A 25437-nucleotide genomic window follows, 5' to 3' on the forward strand; every position below is an offset into this window, starting at 1 on the left:
TCCGGAGCAGAAGCAGTATTCAGTGAGGAGAATGTCAGGGACCAGGTTGTTAACAGGCATGCCATTGGCCATTGGCTTCACTAGCCAGAGACGTGTGGTTTGCAAAGCAATCGAGGTTGTTTGGGAACTAGTTTTTTTACATAATGTTTCCAAATAGTATGCTCAATATGTTGAGCTTTAACTGTAGTGGAAGTAAGGAGCACGTGAGGCCATTTATTCCCTCAAAACAAAATGGATCAGAGGTTGTTGCCACACATTTAAAAAATGAGACAAGCATAATGTTCTTGCTAAATGACTCTCTCTTACTGTCCTGATATTTCTACTACGTGAAATCTGCATAATAGCATTTTAGTATTGTATAAGTAGTTTACTGTCATCATCACATTTGTGAAGGCATGCCTTTCTGAAGAGAGCATTCAAAATAAATCCGCTTTGACACATTATTGTCAAAAACTGGGGCCTTTCTTGAAAAAGATGTCACCAGTTGGTTCTCTTTGCATTCCCCTGTTGGTTGAAATGGCTGGGAGCAACTCTCTTAGCTACGAAAGCCAGATAAACTTATGGGCACCATTACAGAACTTTTCATCGGTACGGAGTAGATGGATCAAGTTTTCCAGCTTTTCGAGATGAAGCCTATGTTCGGAACATGAACAAAAAATCAGACCAAATGGGAAAGTAACAGCATGCATTGTGTCACCTGGAACGAAGACGACAAAGTGGGAAGTTTGATGGCTGTATTCACAGGCGTGACCAAAGCACTGAGACATTGATTGCAGTCGTCGTTGAGAAAACCATGACCTGAACTGCAGAGGTGAGGCATTGATTACAGTGGTTACTGTGTAGGCCAATGTTTATTTGTGCTTGCGTGCTTCAAAATGTGGCCACCACGATTCACGTAAAATGTGGGAGACACCCTTCTCAAGGCATCTGCCATTGACAGTACTTTGTCGAGAGATATAGTACATTTGGTTTTATTAGAATACCTTTGACTTTTTCTTTTCACTAAATTCACATGCCACACTTCTCACTTCTCTTTTCACATGCCACACTTCTGAACGAACGTTCAACCATGTTCGATGGGATCGTGGCCCACACCTCGCACGCCCATCCCACGAGCTTCACCACGGGCGCACGCTTCAGCCAACCACTCGTGAATGCGTGGGAGCCGCTCGTAAGCCGTGGAAGCGGCGCACCTTCGTTGCCGCTGCTGCCATTGCTGTTATCAAGCGCGCAAGTGGAATAATTTGGCGATTTGTGTGAACACCGATAGAAAAGCCTAGGCGCCTAGATCCGAAAAATTGTTGCTAAAAGCTTTGGCGCCATCTTGAGATGTCGATGGCGATGGGTAGAACAAAATTTCAGCTGTTTCGCCAGTTTTGGTTTCGTATCCGATTCTAACGCGCATGCGATTTTTCGGCCTATTTTTCCGGAAAAAAGGTGCGCGTTAGAATCGGGTAATTACGGTACCCTCACGGCTGTTCATCCTCAGTCAGCAATGTTGGCAAGAATTTAGACTTGCTGCATGCTGACAAAAGTATGAATACATCGTGTCTACTACAAAATGAAAAAGAAAAAGAAAAAATTAAGCTAACATATTGGGATGTGGCTGGTTTAGACATGTTGTTTATCACTGGGCACCATAATTTGGGGCAGCCTATTTTTCTCAATGTGGCAAAATTCTTTAAAAGAAATATATAAAAAAAATGGTAATCATGTTTATGTTTACCGTGCCTGTTTCATTTCATTCCATTTATTATACCCTTACAGGCCCTAAGGCATTACATAAGGGGGGGGGGTCCTGGAGCATTGTTTACAGAAATACAAATGAACCTAGATATTGTTGAGAACAAAAAAACACAACTAAAGCACCAGAGTTTGAGACATTGACTAAGATAGGAACATCGCAAAATAAGTGTTTCATAAGTTTACAGAGTTAACAATAGATCAAAGCCACATACACTGAACAAGTTGAACAATACACCTTGCACAAAATATCTGTTATGGCAGTAGAACTTGAAGGTTAATCTTGAGTGAGAACACTTTTTTTCTAGTTTATCTCTAAAACGTTTATTATATCGGTGCATGTGGCGATGTTGTCGGGCAACGCGTTGCTTAAGGTTACACCGTGAGGAAAAAAGGATGAGCTAAATGCCGATTTACTGCCGGTAATGGGGGCTATTGGACGACTGTGATTTAGGCACAAACAAAACACGAACTTGAAGCTCCAAATAATAAATTTTACTTCATAGAGGCAAGTAATACCTGCAGCTTCCTGTTTAAGCGGGCTCCTGCTCCTTGGGGCTGCCAGCTCAAAGCACCTACTGCCTTTTACACAATCTGTCTTATCTCTCACTACTCTCACACCCACAAAGGGAAGGGAAGGGGATATTGCATAGCCTGACGCCATCTCTATATACAGCGGGGGCACCTCCTGTCTGGCTGGCCACTCACACTGGCAAAGAAAGCAGGACGTGCAACACTTCCTCTGATTGCCGTAACACTTCCTTGCTCCAGATGGCCAAAAGCGACTCTTTCTTTTCCAGACTTCCTTTCTTTGCGGTCGCGTTCACCTGCTGACATCGATAGGCTGGCATATTCTCCCTTGCAGACTAATGGCAGTGTGCACCGACTGTGTCTGAGGGAATCGATCACACTGTGGCTGAGAAGTGCCCCACATTTGTGACCATTGTGGATCTTTGAATGTAAGTGTCATTTTGAGTGTGACTGTCCTCTCGTGCTCGGAGCGTGGCTGAACATGCCACTTGTGGACGCAGTAGGATGTTGGCACGTGGGAGACACCGAACCGATTTCGTCATTCTCTATCACTTACTAAAGAACTGTCATAAGGATGAAGGCTGGTATAGGTGTGTATGAAATGAAAATACACTGCTTTGTTGCAAATTTTTTTGTCCCACTACCGGCAAAACTCACTAAATGGGAGACTGGCAGAAACTTCCCTGATGAGCCTTGCAACATGGGTCTCAGATGAAGCTGAAAGGGTTTCGCAAACGCAGTATTAAATATTGTTCCACCTTCTTTCCATTTTATTTCTCATTTTTCAATACAGTACTAGTGTAGAAGTCGATGACTGAAGCCCTTGGGTAAGATCTGAAGTCCTGCATAATAATTCTAGTAAAGGAAGTTTGCGATAGAAAGCTATTATGCTTGTTGTAGACAAGATTGGCATTTCAATTTGTCTATTCAGCTACAAATGCTGCTTTTATATATTACTGGATGATACGTGGCCAAAGTGCAGGGTGCAGCTATTCAGGATCTGGTACTTGCACTACGAGTACCCATCTGAATTCTGTGGGTGTCAATAGCTCTGCATGAAACTGGGGGGGTAGGGTCGTGTTTACGAAATGATATGTGTTTGGGGGGTAATGTGAAAATGACTGCACTGTCATTTTTGGAGCATGTTAATGAATTCCAGGTGACGCAAAAGGCTTTGTGCATGGAAAGATTCCATTTCGATGCAAATGGCACTACAGTCCGCTTTAAACATTGTGGATTCCAAAAACAACTTTTTTTTCTTCTGCTGTCAAAGCCTACTAACCAGTGCACTTGCTGCAGAAGCTAGTACGCTTGAAACGCTTCAGTGGGCTAAACACTAAACTTGAATTATGCTACCTGCCTTTGAGAATGCCGAAAAGATGAATCATGGACTCTAAATTGGAGTTTATCAGTCATGTTTGTCCACCTTTTCTCGAGGAAAGACGGTGCTCTTCATCTGGTCTGTTTTCTTCTGTAAGTGTGGCAAGGTCCTCGCGGACTAGCAAAGGGGATGGTCAGTGGGCAGGAAGTTGAAAGGATTTTTGATGAATGATGATACGTCTGATTAATTTCCTCAAGTGCCGCAAAGTGTCTGGTGTGCTTGTGTTGACGTTTAGGGGTGAAGCCCCTTGTCGGCGTCTCCTGTCGTCGTCGTTTCATGTAGTCATGGCACTAAAACACCGGGACGCTCGTTTTCTAATGCCTCACGATAGAATGTAATACGTACTAAAAGAACACACGGGGCACTCATTTTCCAGTGCCTTGCGCTATAACGTGACGCGTACTAAAAAAACACACCGAAACACTCGTTTTCCAACGCCTCGCCCTAGAACGCTTTTTGCTTCAAAGACACGAGACTTTTACAGCAAAGCTGTATACCTCTACCCCCCAGTGGTTTCACCTCTGTGGGCAGGAACACCAAGGCCCCAAGAATACACTTATCCACAGCATGCTTTGCCCTTCCCCAAGTTTCACGTTAGTGGGGATGGCCCAGTTTTTCAATTAAAAGTAAACTGCAAGTACCAGTTATGTATTTTGCACAGCTTTGATGTACAAAGAAGCCAGCACAAGGATGCGCGCTGTACAAACAGGCAAGGAGAATGTGCTGCTTTTTATTGAAAACCAAACTTTTTTCATCTCTGCCTGGGCCAGCTGAAAGAGTATGATGTAGGGCATGGGTGTTCACTCAAAAATGATTGTCTTGCGGACCCTCATTTCAAAACCACTACCTAATCTGACCACATTCATGCCACTTTTTTTTTTTTCTCCCAGAGAGGCCAACTTAGTTACAGTGCTGGAAATTGGTAGCTCAGCACTGACATGGGCAACAATCTCAACTGCGTCTCATCATCGGCCAGTGCATCATCACATTACGAGGATTACAAGCATCACATTACGAGCAACGAGGACAAGACAAGTGCCGGCAGTGGTAAAGGTCCCTCGCACGGGGTTGGTAGCCCGGACAAGACCAGTGCACCACTGCACCTGCCCTTCGACACCAGTGAGGGCAGTGGTGGTGTGCAGCCTCAGGACGGCCGCTACGCCCTTGGTCCAGTGGGAGGCGTCCGAGTGCTGCCAGACTGTGGGCTCAAGCCGCACCGGGGACCGGCTCTGAGGACGCCCAGCAGCAGCAGCCCAGCGCAGGGTGAGCAGTGCCAACATGGCCTCGTCGCGTGCTTCTTGAAGAGACCGGGGCGTTATGTGGCAGCAACTGGGGTAATAGTGATTGCCGTCACCGGTATATTTCAGGAACCATCTTCCAGGAACCTCTAAGCGATCCAATCCTGCTACAGTTTAATCTGGTCGCAGTCCTACCTTTGAGTCTACCAACATACTGAGCGGCGAAAATACACAACACACAAGAAAGAAGACACGAACAGGCGCTCAGTGTGTTTGGGCCGCTCAGTATGTTTGTAGACCTCAACCAACACGCCCAGCAACACGTTCTCTTGAACTACCTTCGAGTGTTCTCACCTCACTTTTCCTCCTTCATTATTCACCGTGTTACTTCAGTGACCCACCATTCGTCTTCTAGAAGTGTCACATGTTTGCCACAAAGCCTTGTCTCAAGTTCATGCTGTTCACTTCCTATCCCAAAGAGGCCAGTTTCAATGCGGGTTTTGTCATGCCAACGCTCTTGTTAAGCATGCTGAAGCAGTAGTTTCCAGCATTCACTTTAGGGGGGACACTGGTCTTAAAGCAAATTCTTTTAATTTTCAAGTAAACTTTGTGAAACTTGTCAGTCTTGCTGTTTTTTTTTTTTTTACCAAAGATTTCACTTCAGTGTTTGAAATGGGCACTCAAAATGGTTCCTTGCCACTGGTGCCTCCAAAGTTTAATGAGCTGTAAAATTAGTTCCAAGCGATGCATCAAAAAACTGCTTTGATTATTGCGTTCACCAGGGTTCATAGTATTGGAAAATATAAAGATTACAGTTTTATGACCAACACTGTTTTGTGTATTGTTTGACCAAAAATGGCTAATTATCTCTAATCATCTTGGGAACTAATTGACCAACTGAAGAAATAGTGGCATATTTGAAATCAGTGGGAAAAAAACAGGAAGACTGACAAGTTTCACGAAGTTTACTTGAAAATTAAAAGAAGTTGTTTTAAGACCAGCATCCCCCCCATAAGGCAACTGTAATATTAAGCTATTACTGGATCGGGGTAACAGTGAGAGTAAGTTATATCAATGCAACATGCACAAAGTGGTTATGCGACCAAGGCTAGCTGAAGAACAAGCTACCAGCATCTTGACTTTTGCAGAAACCACAAGCATACAAACTTAGCCTGGTGAAATTTTTTTCATTTTTGAGGTTGATTTGAGATTTATTTTGAGGCACTTTTAAAGATTTTAAGGTTCAAGTTTTTGCTCCTGCAGTGGGCGCTGGAAGTCGGAATATATACTCTGGCAAAGGAGAGTATGTGCTGACTCTTCTGGTTGGGAGGGCTGCTGCAGCTTAGTAAAATTGGCCTTTTACTTTTACTGCAGTTAAACTTGATACCTCTCCACCCTTTTACGATAATTTGTGAAGTCGGCTGTTCTGAGACGCTGCATATCACCCTAGCAAATTGCAGCTGGTACCACAGTGTTTCTGGACTGCTTTTGTTCGTTGCATTACTGAGTTGTATTGCACACACTGTAGCAGTGCACAGCAATTGGGCAGTTGATGCTGTTAGCCCCAAACTTTTTATGTTAGGTAAAAATCATTCAGTTACTTTTGTATTCTCAAAAACAAAAAGTTGCTCCAACTGGGAATTCTGCAAATATGTTCTCCAAGGTGTTTGTAGCCTTTGCTACATTGGTTGTGCCACAGTTGGCAGTGTGCCATAAGGTACTAAATCACTTTTTCAGGGATCTGAGCCCTCGTCTTTTAAAGGGACCCTGCAACACTCTTTGAGCAGTGCAAGTAAACCTGTGCGACGTTTAGATTACACTGCCAGGAATACCTGAGCCAAATATTACATGTGCACTTGAAGCGGTGAGCGCACAAATCGCTGTGAAAGACGCTGAAAAACCAACCGCATTCTTTTCAGTTTTCCTCATTATGCACCCCTGGCATGGCCTAAACAACATCATTGAGGCCATGCTGTCCTATTGGCTGTAGCTGGTCAACAACGCGGCTTATTTTTCACATTTCTTGTGACAATCCGCCGTCATCGACGCTGTGTACCAACCTCTTCTATGCCTGAACTTGTACGCACAGTTTTTGCATTTGTTTTGTGTTTTGAGTGCGCGTGGGGTTTGAGTGACGAACTCAATACTCCTCCTTCAACGAGACCACTCGATAACAAGCGTTTATAGCTTCATAAACACCCTATCAGCCTGAGTGTGCGCTTGCGAGCAGGCAGCCATGCCTGCTTTTTTGTGGTACCAGACCGGACATAGACCCCTCCACGTTCCGGAGAAAAGGAGAAAACTCCCCGGTCTGTGATATATCAAAGGCCGCCGAAGAGGCCGCCGTGAGCCACCCCCCTCTCCAGGAGAGAGCGCGCAGCCTTCGTCACGTTGTCCGCGGTCGAGTTGAGACGGAACGATTATGCGCGATTTTTCATAGCACGTAGCTTCGGTGATAGTGAACGGATTTTCATAATTCTTGCGGGAGGAGATTGCTGGGACAATAGACTTTACCCCAAATACATTCCGAGTAGTCGATGGTAAGTGCTGCAGGGCCTCTTTAAGCTTACTCATCTTTTATTTGTGCTTGGGACAGTATTAGGCTGAAGAACCAGGCAGTCACTCATGCAACGTTATTTCTCACAGGTAAAATTGTGGTGGCCCTTCACCTGTATAGTGCGAGAGAAGATGGGGACCTTAGCCTCAAAAAGGGAGACAGGCTTCTGGTGCTAAATGATAGGTGAGTAGTGGCAGAGTTGTGCGTCTTTCTTGTGGATGGCCGTTCAGGCTGCCTTCCTTGATACGCTTAATTAAGCCTATCAGTGCCATAAAATTGACCTGTTCCTGTTTACAGTGACCCAGATTGGTGGGATGCAAGACTGCTGCCCAGTCCACTGGAAGGCCGCATTCCACAGAACCATATGGCATTCGAGAGGACGATTGAAAGTGAAGAGTGAGTGTTCTTTTCAAAATATCTGTATAAGGACTCGCTTCTGATCTCGCTTCTACTAAAGATTTCATGGTAAGGTGTGAAGTTCCCTAGATTTGACCTTGCATGGCTTGACCTTCTGTGATCTCGCTTTGAGCTCAGTGCTGCCACTCCTGCGCCAAATGCGCCAATTTGCGCCAAATGAGGTATCCTGCGCCATCCTGATAAAAAACCACGATTTTGCAAGCAAGTGCGCCAAAAGTGCGCCAAAATTTGTGTCGCGCCAATCGCGTGCAGCCTGTTACAAGCACTACTTCGCAGTGGTCTCCAGACATGTATAACTAAATCGGGTTGATAACTTGAACTCCCTCGCACCCGTAATCGTGTTTTCCGCGGTGAGTTTGGTTGGCGCTGTCACTGTACCGCCGATAGTGTTTTCGTCTAGCAAGTCATTGCAGCGCTGGCGTACCGCGGGTAAAAACTTTCCTTCTTGTTGTATTGTAGTTTCCAATAATTCCTGCTATAAACAATAGGTAGTTTTAGGTGGCGTTTATTGCCGGCCCTCTCCGCTCCGAGAGCCAGCGGGAGCGCCGTTTCGCGGCATGCGTGACGCGGTCGGCTGCAAGCTCTCGCTTCGCTTGTTGGGCTCGCGGAGGGGACCGCCGCAAGTGAAGCGGGCCGTGAAAAACAGCCAGTCTCTCTAAAGCACGAACCTCATGGAGCGTTTTCTGCTTGCGAAAACGCGCCGCGTAAGCACCCGCACGCTGCGCGCGGTGCGGCAACATGGCGGCGGCTTCGGCCGCGAAGTGGTGTGGGGAGCTCGAGCGACCACTTTTAAGCGCTCTCTAAAACACCGCTCAAGGCGCGCACGAAGTTGCTTGTGTGGTAAAGGAGCTTATAATGTGGGCGAAATCGGTACTATAAAACATCATCCGCGTCGCTAGTGAAAACGTCCATGCAATACCTGCCGGGGTGGTAAGCCTAAAAACCGCCGACGGAGCCAGCCGGCCGTGACCGGGCTGTCTCGAGCATTTCAAAACCGCCGCCATGAGGCACGCGCCTCCCCATTGGCGCAAGTCGCCAGGCTCCTCCCACTGCCGCGCGCGACGGGCGTCATTTTCTGAGCGTGGTAGAAACTGCCGCGTGCGGGCGTGAAAAAATCGCACGCGCAACGCCGACGCGCACGAATCGCATGAAAAAGTGCTCCATGCGCATTTCTCGTGAACATTTCCAGCTAGCTTGGAAATGCGCACGAGGACTGATAGCAAGCGCCTGCATCTAATAAAATGAAAAGTAAAACACGAGGGCTTGCCTCAACAATTAATAAACTAGAAAAAAGGCGCGTTGTTTTTTGCTAGGCAGGTTTGTCGAAGCCTTTCAATATTTATTATCGTGTTGCATGTTGTCTTTTATCCACACCAGAAAGGAACTAAATACCTTGCACATTATGTTTTGTTGCATTTTTGCTATTGCGTGGGGGGGGGGGGGGATGCAATTAGGGGATTTAATTGCATCGAACTTCTGGCGACTTCTAGCGACTGTTTCGAAATAAGTGAAAAAAAAATCCCATTGCCGCAGGAATGACAGGTTGGGCTATAAAGAGCCAAATATGGCTACTTTTTCTTGTGGTTGTAGAACTTTTTTTTATTGGCTATTTCGCTATTCTTGGGTTATTGGGAGAGCTGACTGTGAAAGCTATTTTTAATGCATGTTCGAGCCTGCCAACATGAAGCGTTTTCAGTGACTCCTTGGAAAAAGACTTCCCCTAGTAGGGACAAGAAGACCATTATTCTTGAGCTGTGCCGTCCATTTGTGATCGCATGTGGGAAAAGCACCTTGAAGCGCATTCCATGACGACCTCCACATCAATTACTGGACGATACTGGTCAATTTTTAGTGTTGAGAGATGCTTTGGACACATCTAGCAGTTGATGTTTAGTTGCTCCAAGGTGCTCCAAAACTGGCATTTAGGTGCTCCAAATTGCTCCAAAATTAATAATTTGCTGATACAAAAATTGCTCCAAATCACCGTTCATCAGTGGCACCACTGTGAGCTGCATTACAAGTGGTTAGTAATATTGGGGACGAGCCAAGACGCTAATGTTGAAACAGTGTTGTGTACACAACAGAGTGTTGTCCCAACATTTGTGTGGGTCACAACTGCTTTTTTTTTTTTCTTTTTTTACCACCACAGCTGGTTCTTGGGCGACATATCTCGCAAGGATGCGGAGAGGATGCTCATGCTTGATTCCAATGCCTGGGGAACGTTCCTTATCCGCAGCAGTGAGAAAGTGACAGGTATGGTTCGCAAAGCTAAACCTGGACGTGAGAACCGAAGTGTGACAAAATCTTTGATTTAAGGTGCCAGTTGTCAACATTTATTACGACACGGGAATGCTTTGTGGAGTTTCTGTTAATTGTGAACAAAGCCACGGAGTAAAGACTATCTTAGGTGAGCAGTTGCAACAATTGGTAAAGGTTCTGTTAGCATAGAAATTTCATACAGCGGAATTTTATTCTTGCAAAGTACATTTGTTTTACTGACATGATTTCACTGATGTTTAAATGTATGTGAGTGCCTTTTCGAGTGAGTAGAGCAACTGCTGTAAGTGCTAGCACTCATGTGTCCAGGCTTTCGTATAGGAGTCATTGTAATCTAGAATACTTTCTCAAACGTAAAGCATCAGGTTCCCCAACCACAAGCTCAGGCCAGTGCATGATTAAGCCGGCGCCCATTCACTTCAAGGTGTTGTATCTCCAATAGAGCTCTCTCGTTTTAAGGCCAGTGACACGATGTGTTAAGCTGCTGCACAGTGTGCCGCTTGCTTGCGAAAAGCATTTACACACTGAGCATATCCAGTGCGATCGCAAGTTCATCTTGGATTCCCTTCTAACCCACATAAGGGTTCTCCACAATGACGCTAACTCCACAACGACACTTAACCTTTCAAGATTCCCACTGCTTTCTCCTACCCCTTTCTTGGGCAGTGGATGTCCACCACCAGTGAAGTTACAATGCATCAATGAAGACATTTTTAATAACAGCACTCGTTACTTTGTCCTCGCATAGGTGAACGGTTTCATGCGCTGTCAATCCGGGACTTCCACCCAACCAAAGGGGCGGTCGTGAGGCACTACAAGGTGAAGACCGCTGACAATGGCCACTTCTTTATTACCAGCAAAAAGACCTTCCCCACGCTGCAACAGCTCGTCTCCTACTACACAGGTACGTGCACTCTGTTGCAAACCTGTTTCGCTACCTGCAAAGATTCAAACCTGTTTCCAGTGTTCATGGGAACAAACATAAAGCTTCCAAACGTATTTCATGCATACCAGGCCAGTCTACTGTGGGTTCACTTGAATGCTTGACTGTTGCCACCCTTTCACAGGTGGTTCTGTGGTTCTTTCTTAATGACATCCCCCCTCCCCCCCCCCTTCATTTCCTCAGCTGTCTTATGCAGTAATAGTTTCTTCTGCCGTGCAGTATACAGTACTCGGTGAGCATTAAATGGTGGGGGTTTATTCCTTTTAATTTAGTCATCCTGTTGGTCTTTGTAAAAGCATGCTGGTTATTTGTACAAGTTTCCGCAACTACGGTGGCGTTAGATTTGTGTTCTTACTAGACTTGCTTGTCACGACCTACTCTTTCTCTCCCCACACCCCCCCTTTTTTCCCCTGGTCATTGGCAGAGGATGCTAACGGCTTGTGCCACAGACTGACCAGTCCGTGCCCAAAGCCCGAGCCCGTCGTTTGGGACCTGTCGCAGGGGACACGGGATGCCTGGGAGATACCACGCGAGTCCGTGCAACTGGTACGGAAGCTGGGCAGCGGCAATTTTGGTGACGTGTGGTATGGTAGGTGCTGCCACTTGGACACTTATGCTCACAGGGCTTTGCAATCCAGAGCACTCGTATGTTGGTATTTGCCATAGAGTTTCATACAATAACAACTAGAGAGGAATCTGGCGCTGCGATCGTCCGCCGCAGTGGGCGTTGTGGGTAGTTCTGAATTCAGATTGGCGCTCGATGGCTAGTCAAAGGTACTATGAATTGCAGGCAGTTTCGTTTTCGTTTTGGGTTTACTTGAATGCATTTGCCTACACGGGGTGTTGGAAAAAGCGATCAAAAATACGTTTCTGCTTAAACTGCATGCCGCGCGCGCACTGACGCCGTCCTGAGTGGAGTGTTTTATAACCAGAGTTGCGAATTGGGTGGGTTATCAATTCATTGCCATCCCAGCGAGCACGAAAACACAAATGGTGGCGCTGTGTGCAACGAAGTTGTCTGCGAATTAGGAGTTTCGGCACTGCTCAATCGGCAGAGCAATGTATTTTCAAAGCTGATGACGGTCGTGACTTGCTTGGAACAGCCACACCTCTCGTGCGAACGCCGGCTCCTACGGCGTTGACCAGCATTACTGGCGGCTGATAGGAACGCTTCTTGATGAATGTCACTAATTCAGGCGAGAATAACTTCTCCAAAAAGTAATCGGTTTCTTTTTCTAGGAGCAGAATACATTTCTTAATATTAAAAACTACAAGCGTCGAAACTTTTACAAACAGTTTTTGAAGTAGTCCGCGTCCCGCTGCAGTTGGCGGCAAATGGCAAACGTACTCCGCAAACCTCCTCGACTTTGCATCTGCTTTCTATTTAAACACGCCGCTTTATTTCGCACTACACCTGTTATTGGTCGCTAACTTTCTTGTTTGCCACGTAATTTGTAAACAGCCAACCGTGCAATAAGAGTTTCGTTGACAAAAAACACAATTTGCGCAGCCTTACGTCCGTTTCGATCCTACGCAATCCGGTTCCAGAACTACCCATCAATCCCATCGAAGCGCAAATGCCATTTCGGAGTCGGTGTTGACAGTAGCGCCAGTTTCCCCTCTAGTTATTATTGTATGAAACTCTATGGTATTTGCCACCGGTTGTGGGTGAATGCATTAAAAAAAAAGAAAAAAAATCTTTATTTATTTATTTTTGTGAAAGCACAGCAGGCAGTGACTCTTGTAATAACATGCATTCACAGGCACTTTAAAGGGACACTGAAGTGATTCGTAAACATTGGGGTATTACATGTGCAAATTGTAGTCCTGGGTCCCTAGGCCACGTTTCGACTGCTCTGGGTGCACTTACATGACTTTATTTAGTAGATAAATCAATTTGAAATTACTGTCGTCCTCTCTGCATCTTCCTTGCCGATCTCCTATGATGTTTCGTATGACGCTCACTTGAGATGGCTTCGCTTGACTGCGCCGACAGAGTCAGTCGGCCAACCGCCGGCGGGTCGCCGCAATTCGTTCGCTCAGTTGAAACTACGCCTAGAGGGTATTTGTGGCTGGAAAAATGTGCCTTTAGTTTGTTAGTTTGTGGTCTTAGCAAGCTTAGTAAAATCTATGAAGTCAAAGTACCACACAAGCGCACATGTAACACTTCGCTGACTGGTGCACTAGTAGAAAATATAAGGCCAATTAAATGCGGGAGAAGAGTCAGCAAAGTTAATAAAGGTACTAAAGAATTAATGTCAACCAAAACTTCTATTGTAAAGCGGTACCCCAGGTTCGGGAAGTACTTCTTGCACAGGGTGAACGAGCACAGAGGTCAGCAGCATGGCCACACGTTTGCTATCGCTTTTCTGCCTAAGGAATGCAGTCGCTAGAGATATAATATTTGTGGGAACTTGGGGGACAGTGTTATTCAATAAACCGTCATCAAAGTTGCTGGGAATGCTGAAACAAACAAACAAAAAATAACAGGCTAGATGATACGTACTTTATACTTCCCTCCCCGACGGCGCTGGGTTTATGGCAGAGTCGTCTAAAGCTCTGAGAGCAGTGTGTCGCAGTTATCAATTTTGAATCACCAATAGGACCTCTTTTTTTAGTTTATTTTTTCGTACCTAGATAATGTTTTCTATACTGAATTCATCATGTTGCGCTGCAACCTTTATTGCTCCACGAGCGAGTGTGTAGGTTAAGTGCAGACTGACACTGACGCGCTGGGGAGTTCTCGTTGGCGTGGTGATGGCATAAGCAATGATGATGCTTGCGGCCACAGTGCCGAATCAGCCGACTGTCAGCCGGGTGGGAACACGCCTCTTACGACGCAGGGACGAGCCAAGCAAGCTCCAAAGTTAGGGGCAAAGCGCCTCGCAGCTGAGCGTCTCCAATGACACGGAGGGCGTTCAACCACTGTGTACGCCTCGGATAATGATAGTTAAAATTCTAAACTATGCTGGCAAGCTTATCTGACGCATTCTACAGCCGAAGACAAAGCAGAAGTGCGGTGTGCAAATTCCTGAGGTATCGAAAATGCCCAGCCATTAACGTTGGATGCCAAGCATGTTGTTTCACAGAACTGAAACCAAAACTGGTTTCAATTCCAATCTCGGACATCGTCCAATCACGTAGCATCTTGAATACGCATCACTGCCGCCGCAAATGTCGCATAGTATTTTCCTTCTTTCAGGCTTTATAAATTAAGCACTGCTTTATCGACTGGATTTTAAACGATGAGAAGTGTTTATTTGAGCCAGTCTGTGCAATGCAAAGACAAAAGTTTGACAAATTCACTTTAGTGTTCCTTTAAAAGCAGCTTAGAGGGTAGTTGGTATCTTGCACTGACAGAAGTGTGGGGCGCCATAAAATGCCCATTAGGGCCCGTCCCCAGAGGATAGTTCCTAGCCTGGTCCTGGTTGCATGCTGATCGGGGGGACCCACCATTGGCATGCGTTACACTTGCTCTTGTAAGTGCTCTGTTTTCTGGTTTCAAAATCAAATTGTTACCAAATTTGAAAGTGTCACTGAGGCACACATGACCAGTGCACCATTGCAGCCTTTTTGGGCTTCACGCTTAGTGGTGAAGCATTGTGCAGTGGTTAATGCACTTACCTATAACATAGCCTTTTGTATTTCTGGTCCTTTGATAACTTGGTGTACAGTGATATACAGAGAACAACTGCACTACTGTCCATTCTGAGTGAACCACTTCAGCCCCTGACATTTGCTTCAAAAAATGTTTGTTGTAGTGCATTGCAAATACGATGAATTAAGTCGAACATACTGCAGGTGCAGCAACCATGTAGTAGCACTTACAAGAAGCTTTGGAGCACAACCACAAAGGTCGCTCTTCCTGATGGATGTCTCCGTTGTGATCCACAGGCCTGTGGAGGCGCAACACGGAGGTGGCGGTGAAGATGCTCAAGCCGGGCACCATGGACCCCGAGGCGTTCCTCCAGGAAGCGGCCATCATGAAGCAGCTCCGGCACGAGAAGCTCGTCTCCCTGTTCGCCGTCTGTTCCAGGGAGGAGCCTATCTACATTCTGACCGAGTACATGGCCTACGGATCGCTCCTGGAACACCTGCGAAGCGACCGGGGACGGGAGCTCACGCTAGCTGCACTCATCAACATGGCCGCCCAGGTGCGTTCGTTTGCGGGGCTGCTCACTAGGTGCAAAGGAAAAATTTGATCCGTCTGTAATATCCACTTTATTCTGCCAGGTTGGGTTCTAGCAAAGCATAGGATGTGTTATGATTCACCTACCCACCACGGCGGCTCGGTGGCTAAGGCGGTGTGCCGCTGAGCCCTACCATGCTCCCGCCGCCCTGCGAAAGATTGAGTAGGGAGCAGGTGGTCATCAGTAGGCAACTCCAAACAAAGACGATTCCGAGCCCCTACCTAAAGCACAAGGTGTACCCGAAGACATACCCTGGTGCCACCTGTTGGGTGTGTCGCAAAGCCCCAGAAAGACTCGAGCACATCGTCTGGGATTGCCTCGCATAGCCGGACGAATCAAACACAAGAAGGATGCCACCTGCTTTTGAGGAGGCGGTGCGGGCTGAAGATGAAAACCTTCAACTCTAGGCTGTCCAGCGAGTCATCGGGGCGCTGGTCAGGAAGGGCAGGGTGTCTACCAACTTGGAAAACAGGGAAAACCTGGAATTCTCAGGGATTTTGAGCAGTCTGGAAAAACTCAGGGAAAACTCATGGAATTTGTCCTTCTATCAGGGAAAATTAGCTGTACTTTATAAAGGAATCGAAATTCACGGTAATGCTGGCTCAATTAACCGCACGTCAAAAGTGGACAGCTCTCCGGAGCTGTCGCTGATGGCGCCGTCTGAAGTCTTTGGTTCCAGTGAGAACTAGCTTCATACAGCTTGCGAGTCACTCCTCCCCCCCCCTCCCCCTTCCCCTCCTGACCCCCTGTACGCCTTGTGTTCTGGCATGTTTTCCAGACTCCTGAAAGGTGGAAGAAAATGTTGCACGCCGCGATAGCTTGTTGGGGCAGCGTAAGGGAGTCTACAGGGGCAGGGGCAGTAGTAGCTTTTAATCCTATGCTGGAACACCTAACACCATCTACTGTGGTTTCTAGTTAGTTGACACACGTTGCGAATCTTTGAGATGTGAATCTGGCGTAATAATAAAAACACATTTCTCTTAATTTCCAACTTTAAAAGATCGTAGCTGTGTTCAAAATACTTCTTAAGGGGGAGGCTGGTCTTAGATAAAACTTTTTTATTTTTTAGGCTATTGAGATGAAAACTTCCAAACAGATGTATTTCAGCATTCTGATTTCAAATATCAATTTAGATTTTGGATATCGCAAGTAGTTCTAATTTCATACAGATTTCATTGTCAAAGGCCTATCCCCAATTAAAAAAAAAATCTGCTTTAATGATACTTCTAAACTGCACTTCATTGCATTGCATAGCAACCAGGGAGTGCAATAAAAGTATTCCCATGCTTCTAGCCTTCCTACAACTAATTGTATGAGGGTTCAAACTTCGTTGTTTGAACAAACTTCGTTGTATGAGGACGAAGTTAGTTCAAACTTTGTTGTTTGAACACTCATACAATTGGTTGTAGGAAGGCTAGAAGCATGGGAATACTTTTATTGCACTCCCTGGTTGCTAAGCAATGCAATGAAGTGCAGTTTAGAAGTATCATTAAAGCAGATTTTTTTTTTAATTGGGGATAGGCCTTTGACAATGAAATCTGTATGAAATTAGAACTACTTGCGATATCCAAAATCTAAATTGATATTTGAAATCAGAATGCTGAAATACATCTGTTTGGAAGTTTTCATCTCAATAGCTTGAACAATAAAAAAGTTTGTCTAAGACCAGCCTCCCCCCTTAAGTATCAAATATAGACATTGTACCCTGTTTTAAGAGTTACCTTTAACTGCAAGCCAGCACTATATTCCGCTGCATAGAAAGACAGCATGTTTCGGCTTCGTGCTGCGTGCCAAAAGAACTTTACGCGCAGTCACAATAGTGGGGTGTAGTTGAGGTGTTTCTAATTTCGAATGTGAATCCCAAATACTCTTCCGCTTATCCTGCGCAGCGCTTTGATGCTAGAAGTATGGTGGCATTTAAGGACACCTAACGTGACGGTGTTTAAGATGCAGGTGTCCCTCATCCAAACCAAAAAAAAAACTCTTTGAAACAGTGAAATACAGCACCGAGGCATTGAGTGCGAGCTGAGAACATGGCAGCATGGTGTTACCATTTTTTTCGATATTTCATTCACTGTGAATTTTACTACCACTCTGTTATGTTTTCTTTTTGAATGAGATAAATGTTACTGGTTCGCAATCCAACTTTATTATGTTATATTTTGATTTTATAAGGCGCATTTTAGAGGGTGACAGCAACCGGTGAAGGGGCGTCAGCCCGTGTTGACGTAAAATAGAGTTCTGTGTCACTCAGGGAATTTATCAAAAAGACTCGGGGAAAACCTGGAAAACTCAGGGAATTTCAAAATGTCAACTTGGTAGACACCCTGAAGGGGGACCCCGGCGACCCGGTGACGGGGAGCGGGGGGCCCCTAGCCGGGTTGGCTACATCTGCAGTGACGACTCCGGCCAAGTCGTGAAGACCTAGCAATAGGACTTTATTCGCAAGCCACAATGAAGTTTTCTTAATCCAATGCTGAGCCCTAGGATGCGGGTTCAATCCCGGTCGCGATGGCTGCTTTTCAGATGGAGGCGATGAGCAAAAACGGCCGTGTGTTGAGCTTTTGGCGCATGTTAAATATCCCCAGGATGTCAAAATTAATCTACAGCCCTTCGCAATGGCGCGCCTCACAGCCCAGGTATGGCTTCAGCACATTAAAACCCCGAAGATTGGAAAAACGATTTTGTTATGATTCACTTGATGGGAGAACTAGTTTGGTATAGCTGAACACGTATGTGGCAAATTTCTGTTGTGTTTTTTTTTTTGTGGTCAAAAGAGCTAAAATGAAAGAAAAATTGACACTGTCTATAGTGCATGAAAGAACTCCATTTTATTGTGGACAGCTTATAGCTACTGTGCACCATGAGCGGTTGATTTCAGTTGAATTTCAGTAACTTCACTCTGTGCAAGAATGGCGTTCAGTGTGTACAGATTCAAGCTTTCATTGGGGCCAGAGCAGTACCGATGCACCATGTTTGAACGTGCTCTATTGTTGCACTACAGGTGTTCTTTGCAGTCCGGTACACAGCAGTCATCCCTAGAGAAGGCGAGCGTGGCAGGGGGCGGCAGAAAGTTAGATGGGCAGATGAGATCAAGAAGTTTGCGGGGATAAATTGGTCGCAGTTAGCGCAGGACCAGGATAATTGGAGATTAATGGGAGAGGCCGTTGCCCTGCAGTTGGCGTAGATAGGCTGGTGATGATGATGATGATGATGACGACGACACAGCAGTCACATGTCTTTTTGCAGCGCTCAACTAGGATTGTAATGTCAGTCTTTTCAGAAAGCAACTAATCTAACCCCTCCTTTGTCACCATTTGGGCAAAGTGCATCTATTCAATGGATTGAAAAGTGCAATGCTTGCAGATACTTCACCTAGGATCAAGTGGCGGAACCAAGGTCACTTGAGGCGAGAAGGGCTGTGGCTAGGTGTGGACTCACCAGAAAATTACTGTAAATTTTTGACAATGAGCATGTAAAAAGGACGAGAATTTGGCGAAACTCGTGTTTTCCCAAGGACAAAGGAACGCTGCACAGTCTAATGAAGGGTCATAGTATGTGTGGAATGACGATGCGGAAAGTCATGGGCATGCATTTCAGCCCATAGCCAATGCTGTTCCAACCTGACCTCAACGGCTGTTTTCCCAATGCCCAGCTGGCACTGATCGCAGGATGGGTGGATCACTTTTCGGTAGCATTTTTTCCTCGTACGTTTGTTGTTGTGGCAAGGTTTTTCTGGTGTACCCAATGCAGATTGCCAGCGGCATGGCCTACATTGAGAGCAAGCAGCTGATCCACCGTGACTTGGCGGCACGCAACGTTCTGTTCGGGGAGAACAGCGTGGTCAAGATTGCCGACTTTGGGCTGGCAAGGATCATCGAGGACTCCGAGTACACTGCAAGGGAAGGTTGGTGGGCTGTATTTCGCTGCGGAGCGTGAGTGCTGGCCTGCTGGCTTCTGGTGCAAGGGGTGTGAAGTGGGAAAAAGAATGAAAGAAAGTGGGAAAAGGAGTTGCGCTTGCAACCCCATTCATTAACGGGGTGGAGTGCTCGGGGGTAGCTGTGAGAGAATGATTTTGCATCACAAAAGTGGATGGCATTCCTCCTCTTCTGCTCTTTTGCAAAATATAAAGTTGGAACGTCGGCGTACATTAGGCATAATAACTGTGCAATTGGCATCCTGCTTAATTCTTCTACCCTTGCCACATATTTACTAGTTAGCACACCTTCTTTTTTTTGACAAAAGAACTACCATGTATTTCAAGGTACGTCTTATTATACAGTCTGGTCCACTTAAAACAATAATCAGGTGCCAAGGAAAATTCACCGTTATAACCGATAATTGTTACAAGCGGGCTGTGAAAAAAAAAATACAAACACAGATCAAAACATTTTATTCGAATGCAGGCAAGGTTGAACTACTACTTATTTGCAGAAAAGAAGCCATAGTCGGTCAGCTTTGTTCGCTTCATGTGAGGCTAGCAAACATCTTTTTCAAGGGTGTCTAAGTGCTCCACATAGCTGAGCGAAAGGTCCTTGGCAAAAACAAAGTCCCTGAGGGACTGTATCATGTGTTGGGCCTCCTGCGAAGACACAACCTGAGTAGGCTGCTTAACTGCATCTTCAGAGTCATGACTGTCACTACTGTGCGCAGCACGCATCCAGGCAACGATTGCATCTTCAGTGAGGAACTTGGCAATTTACAAAACATCAGTCTTGACGTCCCTTGTGCGAAAAAGGGATGGGTACTGCGAAGGGGCAGTACCCATTTTAGCACTGTAACCCAGTCAAACTCAAAGTGGTGCGCACGTGACACAACAGGCGAACACGCGAGCGAGTGAGGGGGCGCACGGACGGGGCCAAAGTGGCAGCGCTGGGAGTGGGGTTCAGAAGGGAAACTGCCCTCCTCCTCTTGCTTCATCGTAAGCGGTGCATTCGGCTGGTTTTTCTGAGGGGTGCAAGCAGGTGGAAGGAATGCAAGGCACAGCCGCGCCGCGGGGCGGCCCTCGTCAGAGATCTTTGATGTGGGCAGTTGCGAAACTCCGCCTCAAAAAATGGCCCACACCTGGACCCCCCCTGCGTTGGATCGTACCAATGGTGGCACCACCGCGGCCACTGCACGCACTATTACAAAAAAAAACAGTAATTATTCAAACTGACAATTTAACGGCAAACTTTATTTTAGAGGTGCATAATTTTTTTTTGTTATTTTTAAAGGGACACTGAAGTGATTTGTGAACATTGCGAGATTACGAGTGCAAATTGTAGTTCGGAGTCCCTAGGCACTGTTTCGACCACTCTGAGCGCGTTTACGCGAATTTATTTAGTAGAAAAATCAATTCGAAAATGCTGTCCTCCTCTCTGCATCCTCGCCCATTTTCTGTGGCGTTTTCGTGTGACGTCAGGAGGAGATGATCTGGCAATTGGCTGCGCTACTGCACGGCTCGCCGACCTTCCGACAGAGTCAGTCGGGCCAGCGTTTCGCCCGCTGGCCGCCGACGGGTCGTCGCAATTCGTTCACTCAGTTGAAACGAAGCCAGGACACGTTTGTGAATGGAAGAATCTGCCTTTCTTTACTTTGTTAGTTTGTACGCTGTATCTAGCTCCAATTCAAGGTCGCTTCACACAAGCGCTGCAAAAGCTCACATGCGACGCTTCGCTGACTGGTACGCCAGTAGGAAAATATAAGGCCTCTTGAAGGGGGAGAAGAGTCAGCGAAGTCAATATAGGTACTAAGGAAATAAAATCAACTGAAAATTTTACCGTACAGCGTAAAACTAGGGTGCAGGAAGCACTTTTTTGTGCTTGGCGAACAAGCACAGCGGTCAGCAGCGCGACTACGCATCTGCGAACGCTTTTCTGTCTAAGAAATGCAATTGCTAGACATGAGATATTGTGGAAACTTGGGGGGCGCTTACTGCACGAGCACAATACAACAAATAGTCACCTAAGGTACTTGAAATGCTAAAACTAAATAAAAGTGTAAAATGGTTATACATTATATACCTTATATTTCCAAGGTCAGCAGCGCTCGCTTGTGGCCGAGTGGTCTGGAGCGCTAGGTATGTTATTGCAACTGTTTTGCAAGTCACCAATTCGAATCCCCAGGGGTACATACTTTTTTTTTATAAGTTGACTTTTTCATTTTTGGCCGATGTTTTCTATACTGAGTTCACCTTTTTTAGGGCCGTAACGTTTACTGCTCCACGAACTAGTTCACAGAACGCGCACAGGCTGACACTGGCACGCTGGCGAGTTCTCGTTGGCGTGCTGTTGCCATAAGCACTGTCTGCTTGCGGGCAGCGGGCACAGGCCAGAATCAACAGACCCTTGGCCTGGCGCGAACACGCTTTTTACGATACAGACATGAGTGAGGAAAGCTCCAAATATGGGGGAAAAACGCATGTATTTGAGCGTCTGCGGGGACGCGGAGGGCGTTCATGCACTGCGTAGACCTCGGCTATTGAATGCTACGATTCCAAGCCGTCCTTGGAGGCTTATCTTTATGCATTTTTACAGCCGACAACATGGCAGAAGCGTGGTACGATGATTACTGAGTTATTGAGAATGCCCATCCAACAACGCCACCGGTTGTGTTTTACAGAACCGAAACCGAAACTTGTTTGAATGCTAACCAGTCACGATGCATCTCCTCCCGTCGTCACAGCCTTTAGTTGGTGCAGCCGCCGCCAACCGCGCATGGTAGTTTTTCTTCTTTCACACTTTGTAAAATAATTGCAGACTTGTCAACCGGATAAACGATGAAAAGTGCACTAATTTGAGCCAGTCTACGCAGTGCAAGCAAAAACGGGAGCTTGACAAGTTCACTTCATTGTCCCTTTAAGTTATTCAATTCCTAACTGCAGTTACTTGTTGCGATGGTTTCTGCATCTGCTCAACTGCCTTTCCAGCACTACATCTGGCCCACGTAGCATGCCGTCGGCATGTAGAGCCGGCGGCAGCTCGCATTTTCGGTGTGCACTGTAACTGGAATATTCAGTCATTATATCCGATAGTGCAGCACTGCAGCATTGTAATAAGCGGTTTATTTTACCATAAAATGCATGCAAAAGTGGACGGTGCCTTAGCTGTTCATCGTCACATTCGATATATTGTTATAAATGTTATCTTCAAAGTTGGCTTGACTGTACTAGGCCACTTGATCTTTTGTGCGCTGGGTTCTGGCCTTGTGACCCGGTGCAAGCCCCCATGCTGCTCTACAGAGAGTAGTCGATGAAATTTCGTGACTAATGCCATTGGAGATTAATGAGAAATGTTTCAATTAACTAAGAATTTCTTAATGAATTGGCCACAGAGCTTCTATTGAATTGCATTGCAGTTGGGCATTCTTCGCATTCCTGCTGAGAAGAATGCCCACACACCTGCTCATCACCATGTGCCCTTCCATTCTCAGCTGGAACAGTGACTGAGTGACTGAGTTGCGAAACTTCGAACTTCTGTGCTTTGTAAGCACAGAAGCATTTTACATTTGCCCATATACGGTATTTTTGTGCGTATAACCCGCACCGAAAATGCGAAAATTTCAGTTGCAAAGTAGAGGTGCAGATAATATGCGGGGTTTTTCCTTTAGTGCAGCTTCACGGCAATGCGTGTTGTGCCGTGAAGCTCCTACGCGGTAACGCTGACTAAGCCTTCCATGGCAGCGATTGCGCAAAACATACAAGGACAAGGAAGAAAAAACAAGGACAAGAGCACTGTAACAATTTAATTTTATTAGTGAATTGTGACTTTCACCTTGCAGTCAGTGTATTCTACTTGCTAAATACATGCTTTTTCTGTCCACACAGTATGTGATGTGTTGCTTGAGCAGTAGCTTTGGTGCAGCCTTTCCTGTATCAAATGTGTGGGCAATACGCAAGGATTTTTTTTTTCTTTTCCAGCGGGCTGAAAGTGGGGGTGCCGATTACATGCAGGGGCGGGTTATACGCGCAAAATTACGGTACCTTTAAAAATCGAATCTCCTTAATCTAATGATGACGGTGGTTAAAATGCGAAGCTTTCTTGCGTGCGAAAATTAAATGGCGAAGTGCCGAAGTCGAAGCATCAACAATCAAAGTGCACACCACCGGAAGTCAAAGTAGACACGTCGACGATGAATGTGCAGATTGCTTGCAAGTACAGTTGAACCTCGTTATAAGAGACACTGATGTAAGAGACAAATGGGTATAAGAGACACTATTCACCCACATGGTTGGCTGCCCTATCTTTCCCATTAAATCAACCTCTTTTATAACAGACGTCGGATGTAGAAGATTGGTTATAAGGGACAAGTCATCCTTGAAGTTTAATCAATAATCTCGCTTGTAACAGACATTTTAGCTTCAGATGCAGTGCCACCAGTCACTAATTGCAGTTGCTTCCATTGTGGAAACACAGGGGGACAACAGACACCTGTCACTATTTATTATAACTTCAGCAAACACACAGTGGTTCAGTCAGCTATAAAATGACAATGAGAAGCCCTGCCAGTGGAAATGCAACTGACAGAAGTGGTTGAAGCTTACTGCCATCCATTGAATGGAGCACGATCACACATGCGGGCTCTCCCACTCGCATAGCTTCAAATCAAGCACTGCAGATGTTGAGTCCTGCAAGCGTAATGAATCTGTGCGCTCTGGCCATTCATCAGGCTTGTGAACTCAACATCTACGATTCATCTTCCACAAACAAGGAAAGGAAAAAAAGCTTGTGGAATCGGTTGTAAAAAACAGTGTAAATACAGTCGTGAAGCAAACAAAGTTTCATAAATTCTTGGGCCAAACATACATTAGAATGAATCTTTTGCAACATGCTGTAGCGTTCCTTTGAGCTTATTTTAGTCATACGGTGTTCACATTGAACTTTGGTCTGATTAGTAAGTGAAAACATGGTTCCCTGCTTATAAGAGACATCTCGTATAAGAGACAGAAACTGCTCCCCGGTACGTGTCTCTTATAAAGGGGTTCAACTGTAAACGTCCAAACTAAGATGACAGCAAACGAATCATGAGAAAGCTGAGTACCCCCCTCCACCCAGCATCAGGTTCGAATAGGGATTTGACGACCATGCAACCCAAGTCAAAGTCAATCCAAAATCCAAACTGCTTTGGCCCTGTCAGAAGGGCATAAGTGGATAGGTGTCAGCTTCATAATGCAAGAGACCAAGCTTTGATTTTAACTATGGGAAGCGGGTTGTCTTTTTTTTTTTTTTTTTTTCGTTTCATCATCATGTTTCCTTCCATTGTGTAAAGTTGGCTTTCCTGCAATGTGGCTCGGTTGCAACACTGCCATCAGTGAGGCCAAGGAAGGTTGCTCTGTACAGTTTTCATAACAGAGTGCTATAATGATGTAAGATAAAGTAGGGATGATCGAGAAGTGTGAAGGCTGTATGGGAAATAGGGGCAGTTTGCCACTGGACTCCTTGCCCCGCAGAGTAGCACGTCGGCAAACCTCTCTGCGTTTTCCTCTTTAATACAGAGTCCCTCCCTCTCTCTGGACTGTTTTAAAGTTTTGTGTGCAGTTGATTTTTTGAACAGTGGGCACTTTACGAGATGAAAATCTTTACAACTCGAGCGTGTATGTCTGAAGATTTGCCCCTTGTGGACACACAGGTGTAAAGTTCCCAGTCAAGTGGACAGCTCCTGAGGCAGCTCTGTATGGCAAGTTCACCATCAAGTCGGATGTGTGGTCCTATGGCATCCTGCTGTACGAGCTTGTCACCTACGGCCAGATCCCCTATAAGGGTAGGTCCTTCCTTTGGATTGCGGGTAGTCCTACCTAATGCGGGGGTTCAGGCAACAGCCTTTGTTGAAACACTACAGTACAGAACGTTGCAAGAGAAAACAGGGGCTTTACTTAAGCAGCAGAACCAAACATAAATAGCAAGTAAAAACGCCCGTGTGTTGGAGATTTCGGCGCACGTTAAAGATCCCCAGAGGGTCAAAATTAATCCGGAGCCCTCCACTACGGTGCGCCTCGTTGCCTGCATTGCATTGGTGCGTTAACTCTTTCGTTACAGTGGAAAAACGGCCGATTTTGAGTGCTTCCGCAAAGCTATTTTTTTCTCTTGAGCTAGTGGACACATTTAGCATTGCTATGCATGTAATTGTAGCTTATAGATTGCTCTTACAAACACGTACCAGCAGTTTTGTGAAAGGTACAA

At 45.9% G+C, this 25437-nt stretch overlaps 1 protein-coding gene across 3 annotated transcripts in view; it reads left to right on the forward strand.

Moving 5' to 3' along the window:
• Positions 1-125: 125 nt before the first annotated feature.
• Positions 126-25437, forward strand: part of LOC144174161 (tyrosine-protein kinase Src-2-like) — a 33317-nt gene continuing 8005 nt past the window's right edge. Inside the window, exons 1-11 of one of the 3 annotated variants that reach the window (XM_077702659.1) lie at positions 126-1171; positions 2609-2702; positions 4546-4918; positions 7540-7633; positions 7748-7846; positions 10017-10120; positions 10893-11048; positions 11512-11676; positions 14982-15241; positions 19031-19184; positions 24887-25018. In XM_077702659.1, coding sequence (XP_077558785.1) covers positions 4594-4918; positions 7540-7633; positions 7748-7846; positions 10017-10120; positions 10893-11048; positions 11512-11676; positions 14982-15241; positions 19031-19184; positions 24887-25018 — 1489 coding nt within the window. In that variant the 5' untranslated portion in view covers positions 126-1171; positions 2609-2702; positions 4546-4593. Of the gene's footprint in view, positions 2703-4545; positions 4919-7539; positions 7634-7747; positions 7847-10016; positions 10121-10892; positions 11049-11511; positions 11677-14981; positions 15242-19030; positions 19185-24886; positions 25019-25437 lie in introns of all 3 variants that reach the window. The other 2 variants (XM_077702660.1, XM_077702661.1) reach the window with 2 other exon arrangements.

This window comes from Haemaphysalis longicornis, unplaced genomic scaffold, assembly GCF_048455015.1.
Source record: "Haemaphysalis longicornis isolate Haplotype H1 unplaced genomic scaffold, Haemaphysalis longicornis Haplotype H1 scaffold_3, whole genome shotgun sequence".
Lineage (NCBI taxonomy): Eukaryota > Metazoa > Arthropoda > Arachnida > Ixodida > Ixodidae > Haemaphysalis > Haemaphysalis longicornis.